Source organism: Pipistrellus hanaki (genome assembly GCF_964339955.1).
Source record: "Pipistrellus hanaki genome assembly, chromosome: 7".
NCBI classification, from domain to species: Eukaryota; Metazoa; Chordata; class Mammalia; order Chiroptera; family Vespertilionidae; genus Pipistrellus; species Pipistrellus hanaki.
This window is the reverse complement of record NC_140509.1, coordinates 5,652,144-5,672,237: the sequence shown is the minus strand read 5'-3', so window position 1 is coordinate 5,672,237 and position 20,094 is coordinate 5,652,144. Positions and strand designations below refer to the sequence as shown.

Here is a 20,094-nt window from a genome sequence, read left to right as displayed (position 1 = left end):
TCATCATTGGGTCTCCTGAGGTTCCCAGTAGATTCCTTCATGTTCCCAAGATGGTTGTAGAAATTCTGTGCACTTTTTACATTTACCTTCTTCTTATAAACTTTTCAAGCCTATATGAAAAATGTAAAGAATCGTAGTATGTATACCCACATGTTTACCATCTAGATTCAACATGGTTAACGTTTTGACCTAATTTTTTTCTATATATAAAACTTTTTGTCATTTGAAGGTGATAAATTTCATGATTTTTCACTAGTAATTATTTTAGCATGCTTCTCCTAAAATAAGGACATCTTCTTATAGAACCACATACTAAGATACTGAGGTACTGTACAAAAATTCTATACTAATAAAAATGTCCAGTTCGTATTTAAAGTTACTCAGTTGCTCCCAAATGCATATTTTATAACCTTTGAAAAACAAACAAACAAACCCAGAATCCAATTAATGACTTAAAGGAAAAATAGTTTGATCCTGACATATTAGCCAGAGACACTTAGAAACTAAGCTCCTGCAATGCCGATACTGAATTTCTGTGTTCTATATTGCACTTGGTGGTATGTCTTTTTAAATCCAGAACAGTGCTACCACCTTGCCTTTTCATGCTTTTTTTTTACTTTCTATTGAGAAAGGTTTAATTGCTGTGATAGAAGGACCAGTTCTAAAATGTGGTAAGATTAGTGGGTCAATAAATAGCCAGGAAAAGAAGAGAGAAGAAATAATCTTGGACTTACTAGGTCTCTAAGAAGTGTATAAATGATGGTATGGTCCTGGCTGGGTAGCTTAGTTCTCAAGCATATCAAACTCACAGCCCACAGGCTGCATGCAGCCCACCACGGATATTTTTACGGCCCAGCCAATATGACCCTATATAAAAAACGTTTTAATAAAAATTTTGTAACTTAATTTTTACAATATCCTGTTATATGTAATTATTAATAACGACTTACAATGTTCGATAATGGCTGATTACTATAATTGTGTTGCATTCATTTCCCTTAAGCACCTTAACGTGCTCCATTTCTCTCCACTAATACTAGCAGCGAATATTTTAGCAGCTGATTGCCACGCCATTAGTCTTGTATTGACTTATTTGGTGTGTGCAACAGGAAATATTTCGCTTTCTGAGAACAAGGAAAATAGGTTTATTTGCATTATGCTTATTTGTGCAGTCATTCTGTGTCTGATAAGTTAATGTTCAATAAAGATACTTTTTATTTAAATGTTCTATTTATGTTAATGGTTACTCATTTATTTGTCTTTTATATTTAGCATATTTTTATCAAAATCTATGTTCTATGAAAATTGAAGCTTTTACACGGCCCATATAAACTTACACCTTTATTTGGTTCGTGTTAGCCTTTAGTTTGACATGCTTGGCTTTGTTGGTTAGGGCATCGTCCTGATAGGCCAAGGTTTCAGGTTAGATAACTTGGTCAGTGCACATACAGGAACCAATGAGTGAATGCATAAATAAGTGGAATAACAAATTGATGTCGTCTTCCCTTCTCTTCTCTCACCCCCTTCTCTCCACCCCCTTCTCCCCCGCCCCACACACCGCCTCTGCCATCTCTCTCTAAAGTCAGTTTTTAAAAAATATTGGTGAGACCTTAGTTCCTCCCTCTCTCTCTCTCTCTTTTTAAAAATATATATATTATTGATTTTTTTACAGAGTGGAAAGAGAGAGGGATAGAGAGTGAGAAACTGATGAGAGAGAAACATCGATCAGCTGCCTCTTGCACACCCCCTACTGGGGATGTGCCCGCAACCTAGGTACATGCCCTTGACCGGAATCGAACCTGGGACCTTTCAGTCTTCAGGCCGGTGCTCTATCCACTGAGCCAAACCAGTTTCGGCCTTTGTTCCTCTCTCTTTTTTTAAATATATATATTTTATTGATTTTGTACAGAGAGGAAGGGAGAGAGATAGAGAGTTAGAAATATCGATGAGAGAGAATCATCGATCAGCCGCCCCCTGCACACCCCCCACTGGGGATATGCCTGCAACCAAGGTACGTGCCCTTGACCGGAATCGAACCCTGGTCCCTTCAGTCCCCAAGCCGACGCTCTATCCATTGAGCCAAACCGGTTTCGGCCTTTGTTCCTCTTAATGGAATTTTCCACAAGTTCTTTTTTCTTAATGTCTTCACATACTAAATAGTATCCATGTGTAATTTTTAGGTTTTAAAATAGTGAGGATTTTCTTTAACCCATTTTCTATTCATCTTTCTATTTCAATGAAATTCCCATTTTCTTTTTAGGTCATAAAAGTTGCAATAGTCTTAAGTACATATTTTTGGGCCCCTCTTTTTGGTCTTCCATGTTAGATTCCAGTTGAGTTGATGTTGGAAAGCTCTAGTAAGAACCACCATCTGCTTTGCTGATCCTTTTTTTTAGTCATGTTTTTCTTCCTCCTAATCCTGGGGAGGGAAGCTTTGGGATGAGTGTTGCTTTATGCCCAAAGATGTTATTATCCATGCTTCATTAGATTGGATCATTATTCTGATTTCCCATTTTAATTTGTGACCAGACAAGATGGGTTGTTTTCTCTTTCTCATTATTTGTATCATTTTGAATTTCCTAATCAGAGAATGGAAATAGAAAGTATCTAATTATATGTCCTTGAAAATCTGAGCTAATACTCAGACTTCTGGCATTCCTTTTTTTAATTCTGATTTCCTGACTTCAACTGTTTTTACCACCATATTTTTGGGTGATGTTCCTGACTGTATATTCAATATATAGATTACTTTATAAGACCAATAATATGACTTAGATATGTATACACAATACAAAAATAAATGTTCTCTTTGTAAATACATGCAATGTTATTTAACCACTTTCAAGAATTCAGCTTAACAAGAAGGTTAAAACTATTGTGTTTATAGAATTCACAATGGAAATGAATATGTTCTTAAGAAAATCAGATGTTCAGAGTGTTACTAGAAATTAGAAAATTCCAGGTAAGTTAAAAAGTATTATGTTTTTGAATATATATGGTTCAAAATTATATTAATAACTGATTCTATAATAAAAATTATGAATAATAGTAAATTTTACTAATAGCCAAGAGCAATTAGTAAATTATTTACCTGTCAGTTCATCTGTGTCTTCATAAAATGAAGGTTAGGCAATATTGCTTCTAAGTTACAAAATTGCATTTCATTGGGGAACACATATCAACATCACCAAATTTGTTTACTCTTGAATTGTGTTAAGCTGATAATCAGTGCAGTTGAAATTGTGTTGTGTACCAAGCCCATCTTTTCAGCCCAAGTAGAAAAAGTTGCCTTGGACTGATTGCCTCAGCGTGAGAGGCAGTTGGCAGTGGGAGTTTTCCTTGTTTGCTGTCCATGGTTTTCTACAAAATCTTTTCTCAGAGGCAGGGGCTATCTGTTATATCGTTGGTTTCAAGTAGAGTGCCTAGCACATGAATAAATGCTCATTAATTAAATATTTGTTGAATGAATGAAATACAACTGGTACATTTACACACATTGTCTGATGCAGCCTTCACAGCCGACCTTATAATGCCAACCTTGCAATATGAAATATAAGCCAATCTTAGAATACAAAAAACTCAGGTTTGCAGTTGAATAATCTGACATAGATGCTTAGCCACTTTAAAGCCCAGAGATAGGAGCTGCCTCTTCAAAAATGTCACTTTTAAATTTTACCATTTAAAAAAAATATGTTCTTACTGATTTTAGATCAAGAGAAAAGGAGAGGGGGCGGGGGGAGACATTAATGTGAGAGAAACATTGATCGGTTGCTTCCCCCATGTGGCCTGGCCTAAACTGGTGACCCTTGGATGCTCTGGACAACACTCAACCAACTGAACCATACTGGCCAAGGCCATTTTAACCATCTTTAAGTGTCTAGTTCTGTAGCATTAAATATATTCACAGTGTTGTGCAACTGTAACCATCATTTATTTTAGCCTGTGCCTTTTTCCTCCACTGTTACACTGTCCCCTTTGTTCTTATAACCATCTGAAATCAGATTAAAACCTTTTTTTTTTTTAAAGCCTTAAAGGAACCTGGAAGTTTAAACTTTCAGGCTGGGCTGAATACTGAGTCAGTGTTTTTCCTTTCTCATCTCAGTCAGCTGTTTCACATAGAATTCCTTATCCTATATAATAAAAGGCAAATGTGCAAATTGTCCCCTCCAATGGGAGTTCCACCTGGAGTTTGACCAGCAGATGGGTCTGGGGGCCAACCAACCACCCTTGGCCCTTCCCCCTGCCTAGGCTCGTGCATGGGGCCTCTAGTTGGTTAGTAATAGCTGAGTATGTTGTTCTGAATGGGAATACATGCTATCATGGCTACTTGATCTTATACTGAATTGGGGCTGTTTGGTCTGTTCCTGCTGTTTCTTGACCCAGCGAGTCAGTGATCAAAATGGCCCAGGCGCAGAGGAGCCATGCACCCACATTTTTTTTAGCTGTGTACCTCAGAGCGCCACTGGCTGAAGTCCACGATCTGCTGTGTACTTGGGAAATAGATTTGCTTTGTCATCTTCCCTCTGCTTTCTGCCAGAAGTCGAGTTCACTAATTTCAGTTTCACTTTGGACTTTAAAAATCTTTCTCTGGCTGCATTACCTATATAATATAAGTACAAATAACAAATTTGTTGGCTTGGCTGTGGGGTGAATTGGAATGTGTGCAAGATTTGAGAAGGGGAATGAATCTGTCTATGGAGAGTTGTTGGACTTTTCAACTTGTGTTTCTGCTGCAGTGGTCTCAAAATTCTGTCTGATGCCAGGCAGAGCCCGAGATGAAACATGACACAGACTGGGGATGAGAATTGGCAGTTGGTCCTGAGTGCAGTTTCTTCTCTCCCAAGTGTATTTTACAGCCAAGTGAATAGAAAGCAAGTCAGCAGGCTACTTGCTGTAGACTTGAAGCAGAAAAATGATCTTTAAAAAAAAAAATCCTTATCGAAGGACATGCTTAGAGGAGGGGAGAGCGAGGAAGGGAGGAAGAGAGAGAAAGAAAACATCGATGTGAGCAATATCGGCCCTTTATCAGTTGCCTTCCGTAGTTGCCTTCTGTATGCTTCCCTGACGCGATCAAACCCACAACCCAGGTATGTGCCTTATCTGGGAAGCAACCTTTCAGTGCCTGGGAGGATGCCGAATCAACTGAACCACTCTGCCTGGCAAAAAAATAAAATAAAAAATAAATGATCTCTGTAAAAAGTTTCAGAAGAACAAAGCGAAACGGCTTATCTTTATTGCCCTCCAGTCCCTGAGTGAAAGGCTGATTCTGGATGTATTCCTAATTGTGGGAAGGAGAGGCGGGGCTTCCCCAACATTGACCAATCATACATTCTTCACTTTGGATCACAGTCAGCTGGATCAGGAGGTTGCAGGGTGACTAAAGTACAAGCCTTCCCATTGAATAGTCAAGCAAATGGACACAGTTTGGCCCCAGGCTCAGCTCTGCTCCATGTAAATTTTATCTAGCACAAAGAACTGGCTCACAGCTGGTGGTATTGTAATTCTAGGCATTACTGACTAATGTAGCAGGAGGCCACCATTGCATGACCTAAGGTGGCTGCTCTAAATATAGCCAGTCTTTCTGGCTGATGCATACACCTGGAGGAGCAGCAGGCCCCCCAGCAGAAAAAGTATTGCCGTTGATAGCATGTCTGTTGAATGTCAGACTACATATACTATGTCAGACCTTATTGCATGCTATGTTTATGTGTAATTAAAGACAATTCACTGGACCCATTGGCTTATGGTTGGGTTATGCTTAGAAAAAATGCAATTTATATTGTTGCCTATTGTGGGGACAAGGAATGATGTCACTAGTTTGAGTAAGACCATGGGAGAAGCAGTTAATGTAATTACTGATAATTTCCTTTATCTCTATAATGAACATGGCTTACTTAAACCACTGGAGTGGCCTTTGGTTTCTGGCACTGATATACCAAGCTTTCAGTCATGATTTTGTTCAGTAAGGGACTCTGGTTTGTGTGCTTGGTAGTTCCTTGTGACCTAAGGGGGTTTGTGAGTAAGAAATGGTGCTTCCCAAAAAGAAAATACCAATGTCTCATAAATATGTAAAAGATACTCTCTCTCACAAGAAGAGAAAACCATTTTAAGATATCGAGATTTTTTTTTACCTATCAGATTGACAAAAATCCAAAATGTTGGAGAAATACTGTTGATGTGCAAGTAGGGAAATGGACACTCATACATTCTTGGTGGGAGCATTCATTAAATGAATAACTTTTATTGAGGGAAGTTTAGATATATATTAAAACCATAAATATATACCCTTTGACCCAGCAGTATCACTTAGAGGAATTTATCCTATAGATGCACTTGCTGAGTTCATAAGCTTATTTATGGAAGAATTAAAGCTTGGAAACAGTCTCAGAAGTGGACTGGTTACATAAATAATGATGTATCTATAAAATGGACACATATTAAAAACAGTAAGGATACTCATTATGTACTGACATAGAAATGTTAGTGTTTAGGGAATAAAACAAAGAGCAGTGTCTAATATCTTGCTACTTCTGTAAAAAGGGGTGAAATAATATATATTATTTGTGCATAAGGAAGTTCTGGAAAGATATTTTAGAAAGTTATATGAATGATTATGTGTGTGTAGGAAATAAGAGATAAGATGGGTATCTTTTACTGTATAGAACTTTTTTTTTTTTATAAATATATTTTATTGATTTTTCACAGAGAGGAAGGGAGAGAGATAGAGAGCTAGAAACGTCGATGAGAGAGAAACATCGACCAGCCGCCTCCTGCACATCCCCCACCGGGGATGTGCCCGCAGCCAACGTACATGCCCTTGACCGGAATCGAACCCGGGACCTTTCAGTCTGCAGACCGACGCTCTACCACCGAGCCAAACCGGCTTTGGCTGTATAGAACTTCTTAAACTATGTGCATATATTGCTTTTATTTATTTATTTATTTTTAAAAACTAGAATGTTTTAAAAAATGGAGCTGCTTTGAATTCAGTCATAGTTGCCAGAGGAGTTCTCTTTTAATTGACTTGCTGTACCCATACTTGCTATCCTTATGGGTTAGAGGAAAATTTCTTCATATTGTAGCTGATGGTGATAATATTTGTTGCCTCTTAAAATGTTACTGTTATTTTTTGTTTTTGCTTTTGTTTTTGTTTTTAATAGAGAGGAGGAGAGGGAGGAGGAGAGAGAGAGACATCTATGTGAGAGAGAAACGTCTATCAGTTGCCTCCTGCAGCGCCCCAACTGGGGACTGACCCTGCAGCCCTAGTATGTGCCTACTGGGAATTGAACGGCCACTTCTTAGTGTACAGGACTACATCTGACTAACTGAGCTACACTGGTTAGGGCAGTGTTTGTTGCTTTTTATGTGGGCACCTTGGGAAGAAAGTGGTGTTCAAGTTCATTGTCCTGGTGTTTTTCCTATTGTTCCTCAGCCAAAATCAATGGCTATTACAAACCCTAAGAAACTGGCTTATTTCTTTTGTTTGACAATTAGGATGATATGCTGTGAATAGGACTGAATCTTTATCTTTTCTCTTTATTTGTAGGAACCTTCAAGCAGCAATTGGCGCCTATTATGACTTCGAGAGCCCAAACATCAGTATGCCCTCCATGTCTTTTGTTGAAGATGTCACCATAGGAGAAGGGGAGTCCATACCTCCTGATACTCAGTTTATAAAAACATGGCGGATCCAGAATTCTGGTAACTGTATAATTGGCAATTCTCCTTGTCCAGTTTTCTTTTCTTTTTTTATTTTTATTTTATTTGTTAAATAAATGTTTTAGAAATGTGATTGTATTACTCAGATTTTTCTTATACATGATGTAGCATTTCTTTACTGGTATGATGACCTATGTAAAATTCTGGGGGCTCAAATCCCTATAAAAGTGAGTTTTTATTGACTATTTTTCAGTTCTTTATATTTCTTTTATGATTGGAAAAGTTTGGCTAAGCTATATTTTATATGATAACAAAATGTACCAAGTTGTTAATCTTTGTTCTCCTGGCTTATTTAGAAGTAACTTAACCTTGGATGCAAGTTCACTATGTCACGGAGCAAACACACATAATTTGGATTGACCTAGTGTTGTAGATGACTGGAGACATCTGTGGCTATATGAAATTTTCATTGGCTTCTTTCCCTTTTGGTTGTTACAATATGGTACATTGTTAGTTTGAGAGGCAGGGTAATATAAGAAAATACCCATGTTTTTTATATTCTTGAAATTCTTACTTGTTTGAAGTTTGATTGTCTTTACTTTGCCTAATTTCTTTCTTTCTTTCTTTCTTTCTTTCTTTCTTTCTTTCTTTCTTTCTTTCTTTCCTTCCTTCCTTCCTTCCTTCCTTCCTTCCTTCCTTCCTTCCTTCCTTCCTTCCTTCCTTCCTTCCTTCCTTCCTTCCTTCCTTCCTTCCTTCCTTCCTTCCTTCCTTCCTTCCTTCCTTCCTTCCTTCCTTCCTTCCTTCCTTCCTTCCTTCCTTCCTTCCTTCCTTCCTTCCTTCCTTCCTTCCTTCCTTCCTTCCTTCCTTCCTAAAATATATTTTATTGATTTTCCACAGAGAGGAAGGAAGAGGGATAGAGAGCTAGAAACGTCGATGAGAGAGAAACATCGACCAGCTGCCTCCTGCACAACCCCTGCCGGGGATGTGCCCGCAACCATTGTACATGCCCTTGACTGGAATCGAACCTGGGACCTTTCAGTCCGCAGGCTGATGCTCTATCCACTGAGCCAAACCGGTTTCGGCCCTAAATTCTTTCTTAATACCGCATGCTTTTAAAACATATTTTTGTTGATTTCAGAGAGGGAGAGAGAAGGGGAGAGAATCATTGATCAGCTGCCTTCTGCACGCCCCCTACTGGGGATAGAGGCCGAAACCCTGGCATGTGCCTTTGACTGGAATTGAATCTGGGACCCTTCAATCCGCAGGCCAACACTATCCACTGAGCAAAGCCAGCTAAGGCTTGCATGCTTTTAAAATATAAAAACAATCTCTTTAGTCGGCTTCTATTCATTTCCCCATAGGAGAAATGATTGTAGTATTACTAAAACCTGTTGTTACTTATCAAAAAATGCTTTGAAAGTTACTCATGAAATTTTTAAATGAGTGACGGTTGTTTAGAAATTATGAACTATTCAAAAGTTTAAAAAAATTAATCTAAGACTTTATTTACTTATAGTAAAAATGGTCTGACCTTCCATGAGTTTGTTTTAGTGCTTTTAAATATTGCAAGTTGTTAGAGTACAGTTGAAATAATTTAAATGCTGCCTGTTGAAGAAGAACCATTTTATCTTTTGAAAACCTCTTGATATATCTGCTCATTTACTAGACACTCACTTGGATTAATGGGAGGGTTTGGGAAGGTTGACAAAAAATGGCTAGACTGTAAAATCAGAACCCAAAAGCACCTGCCTTTCACTCTGATTTGGAGAAAATCTGTATTGGTGAGCCTGGCTGCCTTTTCCTTCTGTTTTTATATAGTAACTCAACTTTCAAACAGCCTCTGGGTCCGTAGCCTTTTTTCTGTAAAAGGCATTTTTGTTCTTGAACCACTCTTGAAAAGTTGGGCAACAATTGCTAGAGATTTTACCCTTAAAGGTACTTTGAACAATAGTTTTTTTTATTCTTCTGGAATTTGTTCAGCCAGTCATAAAATAGTTTTTCTGTCTATAAGCTAAATGCTTTCCATCTGATTAAGGAAAACCTGGCCTATAACTGACAGGTGTGTTATTAAAGAGAGGAAGAGTGCGCATGTGCACTGGTTCTTTGGCATCATCCTAATCTGGCTTGAGTTCTCTCTGGAACTACAGTAGCCACACAGAAGTAGGGCAGGCCTTTACTGTTTCTCCTCTGGCTCTCTTACTCTCATTCATAATCTTCCCTAAGAGATAGTGCTCACTGAAAGTTTCATAAATGATTTTCATGATTCCTATCTGCTGTCATGTTTTAGGTATGCCAGGCATTCAAATATACAATAGAAGAGATAAATAGAAATTGCACATAGTTGTCTCAGCACCTTCCTCAAAGGAGAAAAATGTCACACATTGTTTACAATTAAACTCCTAATACTGTTTAAATTCTTTTATTTAGAACACAGAAAAATAGAAGTGAGACTTTTAATGACAAGTTAAAAATGACTTTTAAAATAGTAAGATACAAAAATCCCACGATCCAAATTTTGTCACTATTTGCATGTTAGAAGCTTGGGAAACTTGAGCAGGAAACTACATTGGAGTTTAAAGTGAATATTTGAAGCTGTCCCTTAAAGATGAATGTGGATAATACTCTTTACCAGCACACACAGCTAGCTTCTCAGTTGTTACAACCATGCTCTCGTCCAGGTGTAGTGAATTTAGCTGAGCATGTAGTGAGAGCTCTGGCGTTTCTCTGACTTCGTGAAGTAGATGTGGTTGTCCTGTGAGAGTGCCATTAGAGGCATCTTTATCTTTTGAACTACATAGAAGTGAATATAAAAGAGTTGGGAGAAGAACTTGAGAAAGAATAAATATTCCTCCATTTTTCTTTTGGCTCCTTAAAATAGTAAGTTTTTTACCTTTCTCTTCAGTATGATTATAGATAGCATTCCACTTCATTCATTCCACAAATTTTTATGTTTTAGTCAGTTTATCAGGTACAGGGGGAATATGGTAATAAAATTAATGAAGATTCATGTTTTTATGTCACTTCATTTGAAATGTAGTTTTTAAATTTATGGGGTTAAAAGAATAGGCGATCTTTACTGAGATTTGTTGACTTCTGCATTGCTCTTTGAATGTTCCTTACTGACTCCAAACACTTCCTATAATCACATGCTGAATAAGTCCCAGGCTTTCTAGAACTGATTGACTTTTATTTCATTTTTGCTATGCACTCCATCATCTCAAAATCACAATATAATAATAGGTTTTTAAAAATATTTTTAAATAAAATTTAATTTTGTGACAGCTAAAGAATCACAGCCTCAATCATAAGCATGCTTCTTGTGGTTGTCTGCTCTGGACAGCCAAGTGTTTCCCATATCCAGACAGTCTTGGTTTTCCTTATTTTCTTAGAGGTTCAAAAACAGACACATTCTTAGATTTTCGTATAAACAGATATTGTCTTGTTACTGGGGTGTGTGTGTATGTAAAAGAATAATTGTGAATTCAGCTTTATAACAGTAGTTTAACTTCCCACTTGGATCTTGGTCTTTAAAGAAATCAACATTTTCCAAGATGCTTCATGTCAGCTGCTACTACTCTTGACATAGACAGGTATGCTTTTGCCAGGACATAGGCCCATAAATGAAAAACAGAATTCGCATATATTACCAAGGTATCACAACCTTTGCACCAGCCACAGGGGCTTTCTGTAGTATATACTTAAGAGGATACTTTGCTAGCAGGTTTTTTTGTTGTTGTTGTTTGTTTGTTTTATTTTGTTGTGTGTGTGTGTGTGTGTGTGTGTGTGTGTGTTTAAGAAGTTGGGACAAAACATACTGCCACTGTTTCATCTGTTACCCCTTCAGAGCCAGGCGCCACAGAGGATGCTGTTCATTATGGGGCTGAGATCTCAGCAGTAGAGTGCTGGTTGATTTTCTCTCTGGTTCTCTTTTCAATAGCAAGCCATCATGTATTTTAAAAACACCATGACAGTTCTAGAACAAGATAGTGAGGCACCCTAGAATACTGTTAGGAAGTAAATTTCAAGCATGATGTGTCCTGAGAGCCCTGCCATATTCACCTTTTCATGTGATTTATTTGTATAATGAATGTATGGATTCTTCAAAAAGGAAATCTAGAGTAAAAAGGAATGTATTGGAGAGACTTCACAGGAAAAATCTAGTCACTATGTGGCTACCTATGACTAGATCAAGCCAATATATAGATTTCTCATTTGCATTAGTTTACATGAAAATAGATACACAGGAGTAGGTACCAAATCAGTTCTTAGCCACTTCCAAAAGAGGAAAGGCATTCCTGCCAAACCATTTCTCTGTACTGACATTCCTGCCCTCTGGCTGATGTCATTACACTCACTTCATTGTGCTGTTGTCAGGGAAATTTATCGCACTGTTCATATTTTCCCCACTACTTCAGTTTGAACCTGCACATGAAACTTTCACTTGATACCTCTTTTAGAAAATTATTTTTATTTTAGTCCTCTTACTAGGATATGTTTTTATGTTATTTTAGAAAGAGAAGAGGGGTGAGGGCGAGAGAGAGAAACATCAGTGTGAGAGAGAAACATTGATCCATTGCCTCCTGTATGTGCCCTAACCAGGGATTGAACCCACAACCCAGGTGTGTGCCCTAACTGGAATAGAACCTATAACCTTTCGGGTGCACAGGATGAATGATGCTCAACCACTTGAGCCACTCAGGCTGGGCAAAAAAAGCAATTTTGAAGTGTAAACAGTATAGAAATTACTTCCTATGTGTTTCATCCTCTTGCCTGGGTGAAAAAAACTGGGGAGAGTCAGACATATTTTTACTATGAATTTCAGCTGAAAATGCTAGAGTGAAAATTGACCGTGTGTTACCTATTAGTAGAGAAAGCATCCAAAGATGTGGCCCGGTGCTGCTTGTAATGGCTCTTTACATAAATCATTCTCTGTTAATCCTTACCTGAGGATATTTTCCTATTGACTTTTTAAAAATATATTTTTATTGATTTTAAATAGGAAGGGAGAGAGAGGTAGAAACATTAATGATGAGAGAGAATCATTGAATGGCTACCTTCTGCAAGCCTCCTACTGGGGATTGAGCCTGCAACTTGGGCATGTGCCCTTGACTGGAATCAAACCTGGGACCCTTCAGTGTACAGGCCGAAGCTCTATTCACTGAGCCAAACCGGTTAGGGCTCCATTGATTTTTAGAGATAATGGAAAGGAGGAAGGGGAAGAGAGAGAGAGAGAGACAGAGAGACAGAGACAGAGACAGACATTGATGTTAGAGAGACACATGGGTTAATTGCCTTGCATGTGTCTTAACGGGCTGGGGATTGACCCTGCAACCCAAGAATTGAACCTATGACCCTTCATTGCACACTCTGATGTTCTAACCATTGAGCAACACAAGCCAGGGCACATATATCATACTTAGATTCTACAGATTAAGTTTGATGTTTGGCCTCCCCTAGGGTCACTTGAAATACATCTTAAGGGACTGCCTTGCTTTTGCTGTATGTACCCTCTCTTAGGTTGTTTACTTTGATAATTCCCTCTGATTAGTCATGTGAGAAGTTCTATAGCTTAGGGATATGTGGGTAGAATTACATGTCTGAGAGACAAAGGAAGAGGCTTCTTCTATGGCTTTGTACCCACTGATTGCTTAACATTTTTTTCTTTTGCTTAAACTCAGGGGCAGAGGCCTGGCCTCCAGGGGTTTGTCTTAAATATGTCGGGGGAGACCAGTTTGGACATGTGAACATGGTGATGGTGAGATCACTAGAGCCCCAAGAGATTGCAGACGTCAGCGTCCAGATGTGCAGCCCTAGCAGAGCAGGCATGTATCAGGGACAGTGGCGGATGTGCACTGCTACAGGACTCTATTATGGAGGTGAGTATGTCCTTGTGGGACCCAGGGTGAAGGAATATATCTTAATGCATCCCCAGTGTTGCTCAGAGACTGAATTACATAACAGGGCATGGCCTCTTTTAAATAGTCACTCTGTGTAGGTGAATAACTTGAATTTAATGGCTACCTGGTTCGATGTAGTGCTTTCCCTTTTACACTGGGATTTTAATTAATATTTAGTGAATTATATGAGATATATCTTGCATTCTAAACAATGATTTAGTAATGTTGCTGTTTTTATTATATAATCTAGCAGGTACTATAAGAATACTGAAAGCAGTCTTTGCTTATAGAATATCTAGACACAAGTCATATAAAAAAAAGATAACGTACAAAACATGCATACTTTCATCCTGGCTGGTGTAGCACAATGGTTGGAGTGACAACCTGTGGACTGAATGGTTACAGGTCAGTCAAGGACATGACCTTGGTTATGGGTTTGCTCCATGCCCCAAGTGGGACATGTGCAGAAGGCAGCTGGTCCATGTGTCTCTCAGGCCAATGTTTCTTTCTCTCCCTTTCCCCCTTCTACTTTCTCTAAAAAACATCAATGGAAAAGTATCCTTGGGTGAAGATTAATAAAAAACAAAAAAAAAGTGCATACTTCCTTCAACCTAATGACCTGTCAAGCTACTAATGCCTCTCACACCTCTTTGTTGCCAAACTTTCTGAACAAAGTGATCTATACTCACCATCTTGTCTGTCTGTTTTCCATTTATTTTTCAACCCAATCTATTCCTTTTATAAAAGGAAATTTTCTTTTAAAAACAACAATATATTTTTATGATTTTTAGAGAGAAAGAAGAGAGGAACAGAGAGAAACATTGATGTGACAGTGAACATTGAACAGCTGCCTCTCACATGCACCCTACTGGGGATCAAGCCCAAAACCCCTTGCATGTGCCCTGACCAGAGATCGACGCATTTCACTGGATGGAATAATGCCCGACCAACCGAGCTACATTGGCCAGGGCTCAGTCCCGTCTGTTATTGACCCATTCTAATGAAATGTTTATCAACCAGTGAGAACCCAGTTACCAGATTTAGCAGTCTTCATACTAACTAACCCTCTATCATTTGGCACCATATTCTTTTAGAATCTAAAAGTTTTTTGAAATGTGTACCTTCCTAGAGTCACATAATACCTCTCTTAACTCTGATTGTTCTTGCTCTATCTCTGTTGAGTCCCATCTTTGCCTTAGGATTACTAGATTGTGAGCTGGGCTCCTTTCATGCTCAGTGACCTCATCTACCCACATGGTTTCAGCTCTCACCAATACAGCATACATGGTGATGCTCAAATTCATATCTGTGTCTGCACACTCTTTATGGAGCGCCAAACCTGTGTTTTAACTGTTTATGGACAGGATACCTGGATATTCTGTAGATTTCTGAATTTTAACATCTCGTAGGCAAACTTACATTCTTCTCATTGGCACCTCAGTGAGATGATCAGGCTTGAGACGTTTGAGTCACCTCTTTTTTTTCTGTGTAATTATACTTAATCACAGATCAATCCCTGTTGGTTCCACTCTATTCCATATTCTGGAAATCCAAAGAAGAATAAATAGGAAATAGTTCTTCTCCTCAGTGTGCTCTTTAAAAATAAAAAAAAAAAATAAAAAATAAAAAAAAAAGGAGAGGGAGAGAGAGTTAGAAACATCAGTGATGAGAGAGAATCATTGATTGGCTGCCTCCTGTATGCCCCTGACTGGGAATCTTAATAATTTATTAATCATGGTTCCATGATTTTCTAGTTTTGTTTTTTTTAATCAGTGGAATTCTTTCCTTGACAGTAGCATATATGAATGCCCCCTTCAAATAAGGGGAAAAGATAAAAATGAAACTGATTTTGTTGAATTGAAAGGTTCCTTAGCCTGCCGTGCTCTCTGTCTGAGATGACTGACCTTCAGAGCTCTGTGGTGTGTAGTTTGCAAACTCTTTATCTGTTTTAGCAAAGAATTTCATTTCATTTTACAAACTTACTGTATTTCATTAAATTTAGATTACTGTTGATTGTAAAACACATCCTGATAGCAAAGGTGTTATATAACTGGCAGAAAATGCATATAATATACATAAAAACCACAACTAAGAATACATGAAAAAAACACAAAACACCTGCCATGTTACCCATGGTTGGGACTTCCTAGTATTTCTTGCTCATTCTTCTTAACTTGTTAGCTCATTGAGCATAGTGTGGTGGTAAGAACTCAGAATGTAGAACCAGGTTGCCTGGGCATAAACTTGGACAAGTTAGGTAATCCTCTGTCCCTTATCTTTCTGTTTTAACAACGAAGCTTGTATTTTTTTTTTTTTTTTTTTTTTTTTTTTTTTTTTTGGTGGGGTGGTCTCTATAGTCTTTAGATGGTCTTCTCTAGAAAGAATCCATTCTTATTTTTTATATTTATGGTGTTTTAGCTAATTTCCTCAAAAGGACACCTGTAGGACACTTGGCTCTTGGGAAGAAGTAAGAGCATGAGTTATCCCTATTTTAGTCTTGGTGCCAGTGGTAATATGCCTGCCCTATTCCTAGTAGAGTGCCTGTTTCCAAAATTCTACAAGAGAGATTTACCCCTGCACTGTGATACTTTTCTACAAATCATAGGGGTCCTAGTTGTGAAGTAAGCTAAGGTCATACTCTTTTTATAATACGTTTTTACTAGAGGCCCGGTGCACGAATTCATGCGCCAGTGGGGTGCCTTGGCCTGGCCTATGGGATCGAGCCAAAACCAGCTCTCCAACGTCCCCTGAGGAGTCCTGCATTGTGAGAGGGCACAGGCCAGGTTGAGGGACCCCACCAGTGTATGATTGGGACCAGGGAGATAAATGGGAGGTTGGCCAGCCAGGGAGGGACCACGGTAGGGTTCCAGGGCATGCCCGGCCTGTGTTGCTCAGTCCCGATCGGCTGGGCCCCAGCAGCAAGCTAACCTACTGGTCTAAGCATCTGCCCCCTGGTGGTCAGTGCATGTCATAATGAGCGGTTGAGCGGCCTTAGCATGTCAGCATATTATGCTTTGATTGGTTTAATGGCTGACTGGATGACCGGACACTTAGCATATTAGGCTTTTATTATATAGGATTGATTTCAGAGAGGAAGGGAGAGGGAAAGAGAGATACAAACATCAGTGATGAAAGAGATTGGTCGGCTGCCTCCTGCTTGGGGATCCTCCTGCTGGGGATCAAGTCCAGAACCCTGGGCATATGCCCTGACCGGGCACCAAAACATGACCCCCTGGTTCATAGGTTGGTTCTCAACCACTGAGCCAGGTTGGCCGGGCAAAGGTCATACTCTTGTTATCACATTCTGATGAGGGTTGCTCCGACTTGAAATAGATCTTTTTGTAAATACTTCACATGAGTCCCTAGGGACATTTCATGTGTCCATTGAATACTTATACATTATAGTTTCCCAGAGGTTAGGAATGAAAATTTGCGTATTAAACTTCCAAACTGTAATATGTCCTACATATTAGGAGAGTTATTGGGTGCTCTATGTAAACCAACTGTTTATTTCCTAAAACCTTTGTTAAGTTCATACTCTAACTTCTCCAGTTTACAGAGTGTCTTCCCTAGCCTGTAATTTCAGGACTGTCCCATCTCATTCATCTGTATTTTAACTGCCATGTTATAAAAGCTCTGGTTTCATACAGACTTCCTCTAGACACGAGTCTTCTGTTTAGATGCTATTCTATTTGGCATTTCTGCCAGTTCTTTACCTATTAACCCCAACTTTAGAATGTGTCTCTTTTATGTTGGACTGAAAAAGGCTGCCTCATTTACTTCTAGAAGATCCTTAATAAGGTATTTTCTGTTTCATTTCTGACCTCTAGAATTCTCTAATATCAGAAATATTAGTAGCCCTTGAAAACAACAGATTTCTTTTTTGACAAAAAATGCTGACCTAAACTGATAGTGATTTGTATGGGAAATGTTTTTAGAAGAGACATTTCAAAATGTAAATGAATCTGAAATCCTTAATTATTTTTATGTTATGAGATCTTTAATAAGTTTATAGGTGACAGGCTATTTCAGCTTCAGAGAAGGAAGCCTGCCTTTGGTTGTATTGCCACCAGGGGATGGTGTCTGATTGGTGGTCGTTCTACATGAGTCAAAGGCAATGTGAAATGGCTGTACTGTCCAGATTAACCTCTAAAATGCAGATATTTGGGTCCTTAACCTCTGTGGAGCACAGACAATTAAGAAGTCAGGTGAACCTAGGGGCACGGCTCAGTGGTTGATTGTTGACCTATGAACCAGGAGATCACGGATTCACGGTGAGGGCAGTTTCCTGGGTTGTAGGTTCAATCCCCAATGTAGGGTGTGCAGGAGGCAGCTGATCAATGATAATCTCTCATTATTGATGTTTCTATCTCTCTCTCCCTCTCCCCTCCTCTCTGAAATCAATAAAAATATATTTTAAAAAAGAAATCAGATGAAACAGTGATCCATCTATAAAGTAGAATAAAAAAAATATTTGCATGTCCTGGTATGAAGCATCAAATTTTTTAACTTTTGAAATTCAACTGAGTCATTTCAATGTGTGCTCTTAGTGCTAACACTGTTTATTTTATCAAATAGTTATATAATTTTGCAGTCAACAAATAACTACATAAGGATTTGGTAGAAGGGCAGTAATATAATTTGAAAGCATCGTGTTTTTTTCTTATGGTAGTTATAGCCCTTTTAACAGAAATTTCTTTGATCAGGAATGTTAGGTTCCAAGGATACAGAACTTTGGAATTGATCATTCCTTTAACAATCTTAAAAGAAAATATAATTTTTACTAAAATATTAATATGCAAATATTAATATTTTATATTAATTTCATATAATACTGGTTTTTGGGGTAGTTTACTTTTTCCATATGGTATATTTATTTTAAATCTTTATTGTTGAAAATATTACATATGTCCCTTATTTTTTCCCCATTGACCCTGTGACCTGCTCCCCCTCTGCCCCAGACCTTCATTACCCTATTGTCTTTGTCCTTGGGTTATGCATATACGCATACAAGTTGTTTGATTGAGCACTTCCTACACACCCACTTTTCTCGCTGAGATTCCACAGTCTGTTCTATGCTTCTGTCTCTGAATCTATTTTGTTCATCAATTTATTTTGTTCATTAGATTCCACATGTGAGTGGGATCATATGATACTTGTGTTTCTCTGACTGGCTTATTTCGGTTAGCATAATACTCTGCAGGCCACTCCTCAAATTATAAGAGATCCTTCTTTTTTACTGCAGGATGGTATAAATGTACCACAGCTTTTTTATGCACTCATCTACTGATGGGCACTTGGGCTGTTTCTCCCGGAATTGGCATTCTTATAAAAAATCATTTGACCAATAAATTTGAGGATTTATTTCTTAGTTCTTCATTCTCTTCCATGGTATATATGCCTGTCTTTCTGCCAGTACTACACTATTTTGTTGTTTTGTAATAAGTTTGGAAGTCAAGAATTGTGAGACCTCTAACTTTGTTCTTCATTTTCAAAATCATTTTGCTATTGGTGACAACCTACCTGATCCCTCCATTGCAATAAGGGGAAGGAGGAGAGAGACTTCTATAAGGTTTGGGTTTGTGCTGAACGATTTTGAAGAGGCTGCCGAAACTGGTTTGGCTCAATGGATAGAGCGTCGGCTTGGGGACTGAAGGGTCCCGGGTTCGATTCCGGTCAAGGGCATGTACCTTGGTTGCGGGCATATCCCCAGTAGGGGGTGTGCAAGAGGCAGCTGATCGATGACTCTATCTCATCAATGTTTCTAACTCTCTATCTCTCTCCCTTCCTCTCTGTACAAAATCAATAAAAATGTATTTTTTTTTTTTTTAAAAAAAGGCTTTCAAGCATGTGGGGATCAATTTTGGATTGGCTTCCGTTTCTGAGGCAAGGTTAGAAAAGAGGATTAATTAGGGTTTGGGTGCTGTCTTGAGACAAGGACAGTTTGGCAATTGGTGTCCTCAGTAACGAAGCAGGTCTGGGGGTATCACTGGTAAGAAAGCAGTGACCCTCGGAGAGAGCTGTTACACATTTCACAGCTGCTGGCTGGCCTCGGGAGAAACAATGTTTCCTGTATCCGTGTCTGCTCTCCCAGCCCAGCTGATGGCAGGGTCATTTTTTCCTTCATTCTGAGCTGATGTATATCTTTCGTGTCTGACATGTTTTTACTCTCTTAATGGATTTGGGAAGTAGGAAATCATTATATCTTGACTTGAAGCTAATAAGTAAGTGATTATAATCTCCCCCTCCCCCATTTAAAGTAAAAGCGCATAATTAGTAAATAGAGCATGATTTGGAAAAACTGTGAAGTAGGAATAGTTTATTTGTTATTGCCATTTCCACTTGCTCTCTGAGCCCCTCTCCCTCTGACGGGCATCTGGGACCCTTCACTGTTTCGTCTCACCTAGGCTTCCAGTATTCTTTCGTGGGCTTTTCTTTCTTTTCCCCTATGTGAACTTGTGCCCGTTGGTTGACCTGATGGTGAGGTTATGGTAGCTTAATATGTTCCTTTGAGGGGCATTTGCATTTTAAAAAGAGA

General features: G+C 38.6%; 1 protein-coding gene across 2 annotated transcripts in view; it reads left to right on the top strand.

The window, feature by feature from the left end:
• ILRUN (inflammation and lipid regulator with UBA-like and NBR1-like domains) overlaps positions 1–20,094 on the top strand; it is an 86,968-nt gene that overhangs the window by 36,581 nt on the left and 30,293 nt on the right. For both annotated transcript variants that reach the window (XM_084890001.1, XM_084890002.1), the window contains exons 2-3: positions 7,547–7,701; positions 13,338–13,535. In XM_084890001.1, coding sequence (XP_084746127.1) covers positions 7,547–7,701; positions 13,338–13,535 — 353 coding nt within the window. The remainder of the gene's footprint in view (positions 1–7,546; positions 7,702–13,337; positions 13,536–20,094) is intronic.